A 16,997-nucleotide genomic window follows, 5' to 3' on the forward strand; every position below is an offset into this window, starting at 1 on the left:
CAGCTGCCAAAGTAGAATATAGAAGAGCTGCTGATGTTGCTGCAGGGCATTTCAAATCATTGGCATGGCAATTACTCTCCTTCCTGCACGCTGATTTGACGAAATTACAGTTCTTTAGTGCATGATGAGTTATTGGTGATAAACTCTGCTTTTTTAAGATTGAAATCACTCAGGACAGTGAATATAGTGATAATATAGTGATGATGGTGTTACGAAGAGTTACCACTACTGAGGAGATATACAGATGTCCATTAAACACCTGTATTTTGCAGTCAGTGTGGAGTAATCACAGATGAGAGACCAGAGAGACAACCAGACGTGTTGTTTATCAGCTGCTGCAGTCAGTGTGTTTCTCAAAGTGTCAGACTCAGTCTCATGATGGGCATCCTGTTATTTTACACTCATGACTTTTGCTTATGCGGAGCTCTCTGCGCTCTCATTGGTCAATGGCAGTGTTGCCAACCAAGCGAATTTGTCACTATATTTAGCGATTTTTCAGAACCCTCTAGTGACTCTTTCTAAAAAGAAACGTCAAATCTAGGGAGTTTTTGTGGTGTTATTGGAGACTTTTGGAGAGTGACATGAAAGCACGTATTGTTCTTACTCTTCTCAACCGAGTGGCAACCTTCGGTTTTAAAGTAGGACGCCCATGCAGAAGTGCTAAAAACTGCAGTTCCTCAAGTGTCCACTAGAGGCTGGCTGCAGAAACACCAGAAACCACATACACACCCATTCAAAGAAGACAATCTCTACAGCAGAAATAAACATGTTTACAGCCTGGTTCAAAAAACAGTTTGGGTCTGAATAGCTCATTTCTCTATCAGCACACACTGTATGAGATGAATTTATTATAACTCGTTATTTTTGAAGATATTAAACTGACAAGTTTTGACCAAATAAGGGCGTGGCTGACTTGATTGACAGGCGGGAACACTGTAGCTGTTAGCAAGGAGGCTAAAGGCCTGCCTCTTTATTTCACACTAGCTCCACAGAATTGGCTTCAAAACAGAGCTCAGGAACAGATGGATGAAGTCACGGAGACGACATCCATTTAATATTTTGTGACTTGTTGTAGGCTTCTTAAGAAATCAAGAATCGACACGTAATTCTAAACATATTTAGGGTGTTTTTACTCACTTTCTGTCTCTCCCATGACGTTACTCGTCTCTCTTACAGCGTCCCTTAAAATTTCAGGCACATTGTCAATTATGCAAATTAAGCGATGATGTCATTTAGCGACTTCTATTGACTTTCATGACATCCAGTAGCTAGTTTCCTTGCTGAGGAATTGGCAACACTGGTCAATGGTACGTCTGCATAATCATAACGTCAAGTCTGATCTCCTTTTCCTGATCACACTGAATTTTTACCATGTTTACATTTCTGAAAGAGCAAAAAAGCATTCTTGTTTATGCTTCCTCTTAAAGCTAGTTTTGGTATTTAGCACAGTAGCTTTTTAGCTTCTCAATGCCACAGATCAAAGTTTCCCCTTTGGAACTGCAGATTTGATCTCATTCCCTGGAGGGTGTGTCGTAACGGATGACTTCAAAACCATAAAGTAAGATCTCTATAAAGTCGCACCACATCACCGGCCAAGACCCTCTTCAGTATCATCTTGGGTACTGGCAGCAGTCCCAGCACTCAGCTGAACTGAGGTAATAAAAAGCCTGGTGTGCTGCGTACCATCAACAATAATAACAGCGTGGACAATGAGCTCCTTTGACCTGACTCGTTCGGCTTAGCTGACCTTGGGAGCAGAGATAAAGCTGTCTCTTTGTGTGCTAGTTTTAATCAAACTCTGAAACCTTGAACTTTCTTTTCCTCACATTAGCTATTGTCCTTCTGCTCCACTAAGGGGCAAAACTTTGAGCTGGCTCAATTTGTCAGGCCAAGTTGGCAGGCCATTTAAATTGGTTGGACGTGGAGGCATACATCAGCGGTGACACCTGAAGAATAATAGCTGTGATTCATGCCACCGACTCTCTTCCTTCACATTCTTCCTTTCTTTATCTCTTCCTCTCCAGTTCCTGACTCCAACACTTCCCTCCCTGCTCTCCTTCATTTAAAGCACTCTAGCCTTCCTCTCAATCTCATCCCCTCTCTGTTTAATGAGTCTAACAGAGATGGTGTGTCATTAAGAGAGAGAGAAGATAGGGTCTGCTTGATGAAATGGAGGGTTGGGCTAATTGGTTAGTTTGTTCGTTGTGGAGACAAGTTCTGTCTTCAGGATTAACGTCCCTTCCCCGTCATCTCGGCTTCGGTTAAGATACAGCATGCAGCATCACTTCCACCTGCACGAATTTACCAATTATTTTGACTGATTGAACTTCTTTTAACCAAGGGCACATTCACACCCGCCGCCTTCAATCACACTCTGCAGAGTTATCTCCTTTAAGGTGGTTGCTTTTTGGGAAAGTGGAACCATTTCAGCTTTCATCAACAAATTTTCCCATGTCCTGTTGCACAAACTCTGGAGTGCACAGCAATGGTTTACCAGCAAAACTACCCCCCCCCCCATCCAAACATCAGCAAGCTCTAAAAGTAGACCAAGGTTGTGCACAAATAGACCTAGGAACTGTTTGCAAGGTCCAACAATGGCGAAGCCCAATGCCAAAAAGGAACCCCAGTATTTCAAGACCACAACAGAAACCACAACACTCTGCCTGAAGTTGGACTTTGTCAATCAGCTGAACTAAAAGTGACTCAAAGACTTGCATGAGCTGTATTCATTAGTGTGCTCAAAACTCCTGAAACTTACCAAACTTGGTGGGTGGTCTGCATGTATGAATGCAACCAGCAGAAATGTTCACCCTAACTTTACCCAGACTCTTTCCTCCCAGCCTCCTTGTGACATTATTGTTAGAAGTCAGGGTGACCTGAAATGAAAACATGAAAGGAAATATTCAGGAAAATTCACAACAAAGCAAATGGACAAGGTTGATAACATTTATATCCTGTGACCAGTGCGAACTTGGAAGAGCAGCACCTTACAGGATGAATACAAGCATCAGAAGACAGCCATGTTAATATGACGAAAACCAGGAAGAAAGCTGCACACCTGTTGGTTCCCATGCACTGATATAAATGCAAAACTGTCATCATAGCGTAGGTCTCTGCTGCTTCCTCCTCATCACGTAATCATGAATTGTAACTAAACATTTGTGAAACCTGTTAAAGAAAGAGAGATCTGTTTTCTAATACCTTTCAACGTTTCAAATAACCTCACCAAAACTCAGTTCCTATTTGCACATCTTTTGGGCTTGACTGTGAATCAAGTCTGGAGTCATACATCCAATTTGCAACCCAATTCAATCTCATATCTCTCTGCTGATTTTAAGTTAGTAAGGGGTAATGAAGTATGCAACGTAGTGGTGGACTGCTAGGCTAGGTGGCTAGTCCCAACAAGCAGTTCGTATCAATTTTATTGAAGCATAGTTCCACGAAACTTTATTTGTTTGTAGCATGCAAAAACACTTTAGCTCATTGCACATAGGTACAATAGGCAGTGCACAACATTGAGAACCAATGGACGCCATCTTGCTTGGAAATATTCCTCCTGGTAGACCTGCCTTGATTTGGGAAAGGGATCCGGTACATTATGTAAATAATTACAACACGAGTTAGCAGATTGATTTGACTCTAAGGAATCTGTAAATTGAATAGTTGCAATTTAACTTTTACAGCTCTGTGAGTCTTATTAAAAACCACCTCATCTCTCTCTTGAGGAAGTCTTCTCCTGTACGTCATGTAAATCTGATTAAATATATATATATAATATATGTATATTCAGGATTAGTTCCATGAGGGGTGAATAGTTGCACTGATGAAGGAGTAATGTGTGGTTAGAGAGTGACAGTCTGCTCTCGACCTTGTGAGAGTATTGGCAGAATACTTAAAGTGATTCTTAAAGACAGATGTGACATCTGACAGTCAGCAGCTCACCACGCTTCAGGCCCCAAGCTGAGCTAACAAACACTCTGCACTCACCATGTTAGCTGACCTCCTGCTCCACCCACAGGCTGCTTACACGTGTCATCTCTGTCATGCATGGTTTATACTTTGATCATAAAGAGGTTGAATGTCTGAGAGCTCTCTTTGTCTCTCGTCCTGCTGCAGGACGGCTCCTAAGGCTTCCTCAGAGAAGGACGGCAGCAGTGACAAGAAGGAACGTCCCATGAGCACTATGAGTGAGGCGTCAAACTACACAGGGGGCTCGGACTACAGCACCTTCCCCGGCAGCCCGACCACCAACGTCACGACAGGAACCACCACCTCCACGTCATCTACACGGGTCAGTCTCCATGCCTCAAAATCTAGCAAACATTCATGCTCCCCAGAGGATTACTGCTGATAACTTTTAATGCACTAACTTAGCATGAAGTGCTGCCTGCAGGTAGAAATGTTCAGTTATCTCAAGTGAAGACGGGTAGCTGACTATCTTCAGAGTTACAGGTTTAAAAGGCTCAAATCTTTGCTGATTCCTCTGTCTTTGATTTCCCTCCTAGAGGTTGATATCAGACATCTAAAAATTCATATTCCTGACTTTTAAGTCATGCAAAAGTTCCAATATCTGCAGTGCTTTGGAGAAAATGTGTGCCTATTTCAAACTTAACTCTAAGAATTTGGTGTATAAAGACAAAAATGTTTGCAAAGTTTGCTACTTTTGAGCACAACAGGTCTGTTATTCAGAGAACAGGTCTGTTATTCAGAGTGCAGGTCTGTTATTCAGAGAGCAGGTCTGTTATTCAGAGTGCAGGTCTGTTATTCAGAGAGCAGGTCTGTTATTCAGAGTGCAAGTCTGTTATTCAGAGAGCAGGTCTGTTACTCAGAGTGCAGGTCTGTTACTCAGAGTGCAGGTCTGTTACTCAGAGTGCAGGTCTGTTCTTTTATTCAAAGCGCAGGTCTGTTATTCAGAATGCAGGTCTGTCACAGGCAGTGCACTGTGGAGAAATAGACTCACTGTTTGGGTGGGAGGCGGACTCGAACTGATCCAAGATATATACCTCACAGTTTGACACATAATCCTCAGTAATAAGTTTATAGTGAGATTTAGAGGTGGCTTATGTAACCGAGGAGTGGAGCCAGGATGTCCCTGTTTCAACTCTTTGTGCTGCAGTCTCCTGTAGATTTGTACACAAACACGAGGATATCAGGAGAGATTTGATAATAAAGTATTCTTCATACAGTACCTAAGGTTTTGCGCAGTATAAAAAGTAGTTGCACAGAAATAATTGCAGAAAGGATGGATTCTTCTCTGCCTGTTGCGGTGGATTTAACGTGAAACTGTCCTCATTCAGCTCTCCTTCTTCTCTGAGCTCTGCGGTTCACACACCTTTGAAAATAAACAAATGTCACAACTTTGAACCCTGCTGCTATCATCACCACCGCTCATGGTTTAAGTTTCTTTGTAGAGATCGCTAACCTAAAGTTTCTCTCAGCTGCTCCGCTCTTTGATCATATTGCTGGACAGGATCCAATATGTAAACATCCGTATCCTGCTGATTTAGCATGCCAACAGAAGCTTACCACATTGTTGTGATGCTAACGGAAGCTAACGGTTTTACCTCACCTTACAGTCTATGGTGTCAACAAGCTGAAGCTAAATGTGTCTGAGCTCTTTTACGTGGATTGATTTGACATGACGTGTGATCAGTTTGTCTCTGGTGTTGCTCATGTTAGTGAAAGTTAATAACCGTCGTCAAGGGGTTTGGACCAATCAGTACAAGCATCTTACACAGCCGGAAGATCAGTAAGAGAGCTGGGTAGTAATAGATATTAAAGACACTCATTGAGATAATCAATGTTCTTGCTAATTTCAGTCTGCTTCACAAAATATTCTCTCAGAGCTTTAAGGAAATACTGCCGTGAATACTCAATGAGACAACAGGCGGGATAATAATGATACAATTAAGATAGCAAAAAGGAAAACAATAAATGAAAGGTAAAAAGATAATAAAAGGTTATTTGGATTAATTAAAAAGAATAATATGGCAACAAAACTGACAAAACTTTAAAATACATAGATAAGAAAATGTATGAAACATCAAACTCAAAATAAAGTCAGACTGAAAAGGTTGATTTGAGTTTCTCTTTTAAGATATTGACATTTCGTGCTGCCTTCAGGTCTTCAGGGCGGCTCTTCCACAACCATGAGCCTTTATAATAAAAGGATACGTCAAAGTGTGTCATAAATAATCTGCATGGAGTTATATAATCCAGGAGAAGCAGCTCGGCATGCTCACAGAGTGTCCTCAGGTACTCGTGGTGATAATGAAGTGACTGAAAGAGGTTCATAAAAGTGATTACAGCTAACGTCTAAGTGTCCGTTCAGCCTTTAAACCCCTGAAAGAAATGAATTGTTGTTCCCATGATGCTCCTCTGGAGGTCAGCTTCAGGCCGTTAATAACGCGAGTGGTCAGCAACTCCGAGTGCTCAGTGACTGTCCTGGAAAGTGTCCGTGTGTGTCAGCTCCTCTTATATCAGACTGGAGGAGTTGGAGGCTAACACGGCTGTAAGTGTGTCACACACTCTGGTCACTGCACTGCTGCTGCTGCTTCCAATGTCTCAGTAAACCGCGCTAACACACAGGAAATAAATATGCATGAGTAGATCGAATCAGAGAGTTCTGAGCGTCCATGAATAAGAGATGCTTTTACTATTATTACTTCTGCTTACACTGACCAAAAGTAAGTGTTACGCTGCATCGCTTCATGTATTTATGAGGAGTCATTATTTATAACCCAGCTGTGAGAGTCCTGCTCCTTCCTCGCAGAGGAAACGTTTCAAAAAGATCAACACAGAAAGCGTCTATAGGAGGAGAAGGTTTCGAGGAAAAGGTCAGAACAGCTCTGAGGATGTAAGTGTTTGAAATAAGGGCTTTTTTATTTCGATTAAAACGTCAAATACACTTTAATACACTTTACTGTACAAAGGATTGAAAAAGGATGTTCCTCCACCCGGTTTGGTTTATCAGACTAGTGTGTATAGTCTCAGTAACATCACCCGTGTAATAAAGTCCAACGATGGTTGGACGCCATATTAGAAAACTTGACGCCAGCTAACTTCAGGTTAATCTAGAAACAGACAAAGAGGTGGAGCTTAACAATCCTGCAAAAAACTACAACACACCTGAGAGCCATCATCAAACAAGGTTGAGCTCGACCACATTGAACGGGTGTGCCTTGTATGGATCTTTAGACCTTGAAACACTGACACCAACATGTTCAAGGTCCCTTTAAGTCCCTCTAATAGAAGTTCCTGACACTGAGGCTCGGTCATTCAATAGTAATTTGGTCGAATCAAAGCTACCAGATTAGATCAAACCGTGAAAAAGTGTTTTGTGAAAGTCTCTTAAAAAGTAAGAGGGATGTAGTCTTTGATCTAATGTCCAGTTCAAACCAAACACGAACGATTGCATTATTCGTGCGAATACGAACCAGAGAATGTTTTGTGTTTACTCACTTATTTCAAGCGTCAAAATCTTGTGTACGTTAGTTCCCAAGATGCTAAATTCTTGTGAGGGGATGGGGTGGCTTCCCTCCTCATCAAACAAGGTTGAGCTCAACTACATTAAATGGTGAAGCCAGTTTTGCTTACGGGGGCGCAGCTAACTTCCTAGTACAACTGATAGCTAGAATCAAGTGACAGACAAAGTTTTTCTCAATTTACCAGATAATCCTCCTCACTCTCTGTCCTCACAGTGAGCTCCTGTTTATTCCTGATCCCATAAAAACAGGTAGAGTCACAGAGTTCAGGGAAGCTGCACAGAGATACAATCAATGTGTCCCATATATTCAACTTTCATTTGCGCGATTAATTTGCATCATTCGCGTTAATCATGGCATTCGTGCCGCCCCACAAGAACTCATGTCTACCTGCGTCATTACATTGACTTTACATGTAATTAATTCGTGCAAATTATTTAATTCGTGTTTGGTGTCAACACCCCGTAACAGTGTTTCCTTGACTTCTGGAGACAGCCTCTAGTGGACACTCGAGGAACTACAGCTTCCTATTTTGACCCCAGAAGCTGTGTCGTGTCTGTCCTTCATCATTTCTGTTTGTGTTGCAAACGCCACGTCATCTTAGTTCAGGAGGTATGTGATCAACTATGACATAATGAGACCTCTGTTGTCATTGTGGTACCAGATTTATAAACACACTATTTAAACTACATGGTTGGGTTTAAGTAAAAGACTCATTGCAGTTAACAAAACGTACTTTCTGAGAATTAAATCGTATATAAAGAATGAATTATAGTTTTATTGCCAGGTTGTAATAACCCAGCCTTACTCTTTTGGTGTGAGCAGTAAACTAGCCACAGCCTCATGTTTGTGTTCCTCGTACAGCCTCCCAAACTGCCTCCCAATGAGCGCTTCTTTAATCTCAGTGCTGTGTCTTGTCGTCCTCTCATGCTCTAGTCCTGTCACAGTCACAATGCCCACCAGGCATCGCTCCCCTTATCACACCTCACCAATAACAGCCCACTCTCTGTCCCTAGCATGAGTTACCTCTCCATATCTTCAGATGACAGCCAGGAGGTTTACATTCTGCTGCTGCTGCTGTGTTTGACAAGTTTGGAGTAAGAATGAGCGGCACAAAACTCAAGACACCCTCAAACTTTTGTCCTCGGGCTTCAGTTTGTAAAAGTTAAATCGAGTGACATGCTGGGCACAGAGAGTCCTCCTACATCTCTGGTGATAACGTCGAGACAAACTGGTGCTTCATTTGCAGAGCGGAGGATTCAAGCTGTAAATGTATTCTCAAACTGCATTTGGTATTTTGTAGGAAACTAGGGTGCATGTATAAAGTTTGCATGAGCAAACAAGGCTGCAATTATCTTCATAATGGTGCTTAAAGAATAAATGTGCTTTCTGAAAATAGAAAAATGAGCATTAATCTGCAGGAGTGAATGCACGTCGTCAGAAAACAGTGGGATGCTTTGAAACCGGCTCGTCTCAATCATAATGTGATCCTGTTTGTCTTAAATTTAGACTTTAAACACTCCTTTCATCCCTCTGCTGGTGACTGATGCAGAGAGGATGTCTCTGCTGCAGTGCTGTGTGTTTCAGTAAGTGAGCTGTGATGTATGGGGGATGTGAAATATGCTTTGTTTAATGAGCTGAAAACATCTGCCTCTGTCGCTGCTTTTTATAGCAGCTGTTTTAGTATACGAGCCTCTTTACAAGCGATGCACCAAACACATGTCATGTTGAGACGAGGGAGGAAGGATGATATTTTGGGTTATTTCTCCCATGTAGACTTCTCCCTGCTGCTTTCTCTCTGCAGGAGAGACCAGACAGAAACACCAGCACGGTTATTTTTGTGTTTCTTATATCATGTATGAAATGTTTTCAGGGTTTTATTTACTCAGAAATCTGTGTTTCAGTAACTTTATGTGAGTATTCTATCTTCATGTTTGCTTTCCTCTCCTGTGTTTCTAACAGCCCTCCAGGTCTTTCAAAAAAGTACATAACTTCGGGAAGAGGTCGAACTCCATCAAGAGGAACCCCAATGCTCCAGTGGTGAAGAGCAACTGGCTTTACAAACAGGTAAAGATGGAAGACTCAAGATTAGTAGATGTGTTTGAGTTTGTGTGGGACTAGGACTCAGGCAGAAACCTCCAGCAGGACCAGACTCATGTTAGACACACATCTGCTGAGACCGTGTTGGAGAGAGGGATAGAGGGAGATGAAGAGAGAGAGAGAGATGATAGTGGTGAGACGGATAGTAGTAGTTGTAGCAGCTGGAGTCTGGCACATCCACAGCAGCAGAGATCCAGAGGAACCTACGAGACAAGGGAGCTCAGGGACTCCAGAAAGGTCTATGGTTAGTAACTTTAATGGGACAGGAAGAGATCATTTAAGGATTATACATAAACTTCAAAGCTGAAGTTGGTACTTGGATGCTTCAGCTTGGCATAAAGACAAGGAGCAAGGGAAACAGCTTGATATGCGTCATCCAAAGCTCTAAATTGAGAACAAGGAAAAAAAAAATGTTTTAAATTATTTAATTATCTAAACTAGTAGAGTCTAGCTTTGTCTTTAATAATTAACAGCCATTGTTGCTGTCTATTTAAGGCCTCATTTACAAAGGTAACAGTAAATAGGGTTGCTTTTAAAGTGTTCATTCAAATGGAAACAAGGTTTTTTAGGTGACTGAAAACACAAATTTTGAACACACAAACAAACACCTCCTCCAAACACAGTGAAGAAAAAATACTTAAAAAATAATTAATGAATTAATAATAATATTATTAATTATGCTCCTAACAACAAAAATTAACATAAAAATATCTCCATATATACTAACAACACCACCATCAATTATAAAAAGAACAATAATGATAATTATAATAATAAAGCAATAATAAAAAAAAAAAAAATAGTATTAATAATATTTTATATCTTGTTATATTATAACATCAATTAAAAAAATGTTTTAATAATGATAATAATGAAGATAATATCCATATATAGTAACCTCACTACCATCAAATTTAAAAATAACATCAATAATAATAATAACAATAATATATAATAAGAATAATATATATCAAATTAAATAAATATAGAATAAAAATAAAATATAATTATAATATATTTTTATATTTTAACGTCACCGCCATCAATTATTGAAAGAACATCAGTAATGCTATTCATTTTAATAATTACAATAGTTATAATAATAACAATAACAATAATAATAATAATAATAATAATAATAATAGTAATAATAATAATAATAATAACAATAATAAGTATCAAATTGACGTGTTTTAACCATGCCAGAAGTTATGAGCCTGAAAAAGAAATGACAGACTAGAAGAGATAACTCTAAGTTTGCTAGTTCTTCAGTTCTTTTAAAACCAGCAGCTGTTGTTGAAATGTGAAACCCTGCTGCTGACAAAGAGCCTCCTGAACCTGATGAAACTGATGGATCCACATCCTGCTGTGGATCTTGACTTGACGGTGGCTAACCTAGCCTGAGGCACAGCTTGTTCGCTCATTACTTTTCCACCCTTTGCTGCAAGTTGAGCAATTTTCATCACTCCACCGAGTCCTGCTGTGGTTCAATATTTCAAACTCTGACCAGGAAACAGCTCCCTGAAGACGGCCTCGTCGAGCACCATTCAACTCGGCTTTCAGACCTCGATTAGAGCCGCTGTCAATAACTTCCATCTCGACCTCGGCCCCTGCGCCGTCACTCAATCGATTCACTTCACACCCCGTGCTCCTCTCCACAGACCTGTCAGGCAGAATGCTCCCTCACTGAAGACATGTCATCAGTGTTTACCCAAAGCTGTGAACCTCAGGGTCTGTGGACGGACGCTCACTTAGCAAACAAAGAAATAAAGACCAGAATTATTGGAATGGTCTCAAAAAAATGTGCTATTGTTGCTGCAGTCATTACGACATGAGAGGAGGGAGAGAAGGAGAACGAGAGCGGCGTCGTCGAGAACAAAGCACAAGCCTTCGCCTCGAGCAACACAGACGCAAATTTGTCACTGCGTTATGAGGAGATAAAACAGAGCAATTTGTCTCAGAGGAGGAGATAGAAGCTGGTTAATAGAAGCAGCCGGAGGGAGAGACAGGGAGGGGATCAAGAGGAAGGAAGTGAGGGAGGGATCAAAGAGAGAAAAAGCTGAAAGATAGAGAGGGAGAGGGTGAAAAAAACTCCTCTTTCAATGACTGACCCATGACGTGTGACCTTTGCCCCCTGCAGGACAGCACAGGCATGAAGCTGTGGAAGAAGAGGTGGTTCGTTCTGTCCGACATGTGCCTCTTCTACTACAGAGGTGAGGACACACACACACACACACTCAAACACACACACACATACACCCTCCCTCAGCTTTGTGTTTCCTCCTCTCTTCTGTCTTCTTCCAACATTTTTGCCACAGCGTTAACAGGCTTAAGTGTGAAGTGATATATACCTGACTGCTGCACATGTCGATTTGATTTGACACTGGAGATCAGGTTTTCCTCGGCTATACTCTGCTATGGAGAAATAAATCACTGTTGTAGTTGAGTTTTGACTAATTAGTATTTGACACAGAAACAGCAAGCCACACCCACATTTGGGGGATATAAGGGGTTCAACAATTCACATTTCAAATGCCTGTAGCAGCTACATTATTAGATATTAGCATCCTGTACAGAGAGGGAAAGATGAGTTCAAACTGGTTGTGATCATAGACTGTATAATAATTGGAGGTAGTATCCGTGGCGTCACCCATCTGTTCTTGAAGCTCTGTTTTGAAGCTGATCGTCGGCGGGTGCCATATTGGAAATGCTGAACTCAACCTGACTTCTGTGGAGGTAGTGTGAGGTAAAGAGGTGGGCCTTTAGCCTCCTCGCAAACAGCTACAGTGTTCCCGCCTGTCAATCAAGTGAGCCACGCCCTTATTTGGGCATAACTTGGAAGTTTAATATCTTCAAAAATGACAAGTTATAATAAATTCACCCCCTCAAGTGGACACTCGAGGAACTCCATTTTTTAACACTTCCACATGGGCTTCTTATTTTAAGACTGGAGGTTGCTGCGTGGTTGTGACACAGATTGAAATTTAAATTGATTCCTCTAATTTTTGCATCGTAGTTTTAACGCCTTAAACTGCTGCAAGCGGGGCGGAGTCAGAGCAGATGAGTGACTGCACACTGAAGAAACTAGCCTGTCTGTTGCACAATAAGCAACACATTTGACTGTTAAAAAAAGCAGGATGACATTTTTAGTCAGTAAACACCACCCTGGCATGTTCAGGACAAGATCAGCAAAATGATTAGAAGCACATCTTTGTCCACAGGGTGTGCCAAAATCCACACAAACCATATGTTCCTTCAAGTGGCTTTAAGAAGCACAATATCTGCTGTCTGCTGACCAAATATGAAAAAGCGGGAATGAACATGTTAACAGCCTGGTTAAAATAATAATGGAGCTCATGTCCTCATTCATAAAAACTGCACACAGGGGATTTTGCTTGAACTGTCCCCAGAGCCCCTGTGACTGCAGCCAGGTTGCACCAGTAGACATCACATATTAGATTTAATAAAAACAGTCGATGTAGTTTTGATCGCTTCATCAGGAGCATGGTAACACGTGTAATCCGGGGTCAGCAGGGTCGGGTGTCCTGACAGGTAAAAGTGTTAGTCCTTGTTTTCAGCTAATTTAAAACGTTACCTTCACACAAGCTCATCTCTTCCTCCTCCGTGTCTCCTAAACCTTTTAAAGAGTTTTTTTTTTTGTCTCCATAAATTGACAAATTAGCCGCTCCCGGAGCACAATCAGCCGCCGCTTTCATGACGAACCCGAGGGAAAATTGGATGTTTATTGGCTTATACAGCCCGAGACAAGAGAGAGGAGGCGTCCTCGTGAAGGACAATGACGTGTTCGGCTCTCGGTTAATAACCTCTCCTTTTTTCCATCTTTGTCCGGCCGGCTCTGTGACTTTATTCTGAACACCTCCTGTCACTCAGGTGGGACGAGGCTGCAGAGTTGATGTGCTTCATTCTGCTTTTAAACGAGCAAGGACAAAAAGAAGTTCTCGGTCTGCAAATATGATTTATTTATTCAGAGTGTTTACATCCACTGTGACAGCTCCATCATTCACAGGGTGAGAAGATTTTCACACTGTAATGGAAGAAACATCCACAGCAGGACAAGCTGATAACCAGAGTCCAGCAGAGAAAGCATGAGGAGAAAATAATTCTCTTCACTGAAGGTGCTGTAACCTTAAAGCAAGTTTACTCAACCACAATCGCAGCACAACCAAACAGCGTGTTTAAATGTTCATGAATCGCTTTTTTTAAATATCTGACAGAGTTTCAGAAATTTAGAAAATATTCCCTTCATTTATAAACCTCAAAATGAATCAGACTTTGACTCAAAGATACTGAAACCAACGGGTGAAGTGACTTAATAAAAGAGTTGTTGTAGGTTGCTGCCTCTTGTGGTCAAAAGAATACTACAACAACAATCAGGTCTCAATAAAGCTTCTTTCTTTTGGCTGTTTTCATAAGAAGAGAAAAAAATAATTCAAGCCTCTTTCACAAATGCACATTTTCTAGAAATTTTCAGATGCTCTCCCCCCCAAAATGTCAAAGTTTCCATCAAACTCACGTGAAAGGCTCATGTGTGTTGATGTTTACAACATGATGGAGGACAAAGCATCAGAGACCGACACTATGAGGACAGTCTTAACGGATATGTAACCGGTGGGACAACAGCAGGATCTTGCTTTCTCTGTGTTTTTTCGGATAGAAAAAGAACCTCGGCTTTTTTTTTACAACTTATGCAGCCCGCTTCCGCTCCTGCACAGATAAAAGCACATTTCAGCTTGTTTAAACCTCAGTGCACGCAAACCCGCACAAAGCATGTGCACGTTCAGCTAGCCTACTAAAACATGTCCAAAATAGCATTTTGGACATGACATACAAAAGAAATGAAAGTAAAATCTGTTTCATAAACACATTAAAACACCATACAGGACAAAATCACACATGAAATAAATAAATAAATAGATGGAAAAAGATACAAAAATTAAGCAACAGACACCTACCTCTCCCACAGGGATAACATACAAAAGGGGAGAGGGAAAGGGGCAACCCAAAATATAAAGGTCAAGAAACCAACGAAGAAGAAATTGACCGAAAGAAGAGGCTGCATATAAAAATACTTAAAAATTACAAAGAGGCTCTACAACACACACATACAAACACACAGGTATAATTTGTGTAACTACAAAATAATAATAACTAATAGTGTATTTTTAACCCTGTAACATATAAATAGAAGGATGTGGGACATCTCTCTGTTCTCGTCTTGTCAATGATTCTCCTTCTTCAGTTTGTTACGTGTCGCTCTTTTGGGTTCACACCAGCCACATGATAACCACTGTATCTAACCCGTCCGCTCACTCGTGGTGTATTTTCCTGAATACGCTCTGTGTTCTCACATTGGCTCACCCTGACTTCATGAGGACATTTTCACCAGGAAGCGGTTCACACATGCAGCTCAACCCTAAATTTCAAGACATTTTCAGGAGTTTCGTGCACGTGTGAAACAAATGAAGCACCAGATTCAAAGATTTATCCTGCATTCTGATAGCCTGACCGTACTTGTGATTTGTGTCGGGACTCGGGAAGTATTGCCTGCCGTCCGCAGAGATGCTTCTTTCTTTCCTGTTACTACTCAGTATGAGAGAAACTGCAGGTTAAAAAAACTGATGTGTGCTTGGCTGAGATGGCGACCCCTCTCCTGTCTTGCACCGCATGTTTGTGGAGAACCTGGTGCTGAATGACTTACAGACGACCTGATTCAAGGTTGGGTTTCGTACGCAGCAGAGCAGCTTCATCATTAATAACGACTGAAAAAGAAAAGATAGAAACAAAAAATGTAACCTAACTTGTTGAACACACTTGTATGTTGTCCATCAGTATTATTTTGTAGGTGCAGATCAGCAGCCTGTTGCACCAGCTGTGCATAAGTTGTGTCCTAAGTTAGAGTGTAAAGTTCACCCTAAACCAAACGTTGAAACTAGTTAGTTTGTAACTTAAGTTGTGTCATTGTTTGGTTGCAAAACGGAGACATAAGGTTCATCTTAACTAGTAGACAGTAACGTCCAAACTAACCAAAACATTGTCGCAGATATGACGTATACACTTCCAGCAGCCAATCAGAGGAAAGCACCAATTTTGATGCACTGTTATCAGAACTGACCAACAGCTGAAACAAACTAAAGTAATGATAACTACAGTCTAAATCCTTAATCTACGGTGTGTATAATAAAAGTGACATCGAGTGGTACAATTATCAACTACAACATAATACTCAGGAGGGCAAATCTTGGTCATCATATTTTTCCAAAGGATTTAATCTCTCGCGGATATCACGTTGCAGACGTCATATAGCTGGGAGGACCCTCTGTATCTCCTCATCATCCCACTTTTCAAAACGACGCGCCATGGTAGCCGATATACCCTCCGGAGGACTTTACACCTACTAGGACCCAAGTGTAAGAATTAAGTTGCAACTTAGGCTTACGTTGGAACTATCTCGGCTGGTGCAATGCCCAAAACGTTAGTAGAGTGTAAACTTCATCCTAAATGAGAAATTCGGTTCAAACTAGGCTACGTTTGAACTTAAGCACAGCTCGTGCAACAGGCTGCTGAACCCAAACCCAGTTTAACATTAAATCAAACTTTTATGATAATCTGTGTGTTCATACTTCACTGTTTGTTTATGTAGACTCGGTGTTTGTGTTCAGAGCCGCTCCAATCAAACAGAAGTTTTTCTGCCTCCTCAAAGCTCGGAGAACCTGCTGAAGGTTTCTGAGACGTCAGCAGTTTAAAGAGTTTGCCCACGCAGGCTGCAGTGTGTACCAACAGCCTCTCTCACCTCTCCTCCTCGCTCCTTCTCTGAGTGTGTTCTACGTCTCAATAATTCAGGAGCGGGGATGGGGCCGGAGGAGCTGCAGGCCTCAGCGCTCCGGCTTAGCTAAAGCAAATAGCAGCGCTGACTCCGGGCTCTGTGGGTTTTTATGCAGCTGGTGCACCGCACGTGTTTGGGCCCGCACAGTGCTACTGCCTGCAGTCTGGAGCCTGGAAGCTCCAAACAAAGCTGTAGAGAGAGCGATGCATTCATCACATACATCACGCAGTCAATACCATCCTAGTGTGCTGCAGCTCAGACTGTTGTTAGAGGGCTTTAACTGAGGCATCAATAAACATGAACTTTGTCAGAGGACTCGACTTTAATGCATTCATGGATGTGTTTCACTGATTCTGTGTTTGCAGCTTTTTGGCTTCTGAAATGTGAACAACAAAATATGAGGGATTGGAAAGATGCGTGTGATTCCTGCGTTGCACCTCCCACAGGGAGGAGAGCATGGTCAATGTTCACCAAACCAGCCAGACAAACTTCCTTTAACAGGCAGAAACCTCCAGCAGGACCAGACTCATGTTAGACATACATCTGCCGAGACCGTGTTGGAGAGAGAG

General features: G+C 41.5%; 1 protein-coding gene across 3 annotated transcripts in view; it reads left to right on the forward strand.

Annotated features, from left to right (window-relative positions):
• The window catches only part of LOC117804783 (pleckstrin homology domain-containing family A member 5-like), a 266,307-nt gene that overhangs the window by 201,121 nt on the left and 48,189 nt on the right, over nt 1-16,997 (forward strand). For all 3 annotated transcript variants that reach the window (XM_034673141.1, XM_034673142.1, XM_034673143.1), the window contains 3 exons: nt 4,117-4,291; nt 9,447-9,551; nt 11,725-11,797. In XM_034673141.1, the coding sequence (XP_034529032.1) occupies nt 4,117-4,291; nt 9,447-9,551; nt 11,725-11,797 (353 nt within the window). The remainder of the gene's footprint in view (nt 1-4,116; nt 4,292-9,446; nt 9,552-11,724; nt 11,798-16,997) is intronic.

Source organism: Notolabrus celidotus, chromosome 21, assembly GCF_009762535.1.
Source record: "Notolabrus celidotus isolate fNotCel1 chromosome 21, fNotCel1.pri, whole genome shotgun sequence".
In the NCBI taxonomy this organism is placed as follows: Eukaryota; Metazoa; Chordata; class Actinopteri; order Labriformes; family Labridae; genus Notolabrus; species Notolabrus celidotus.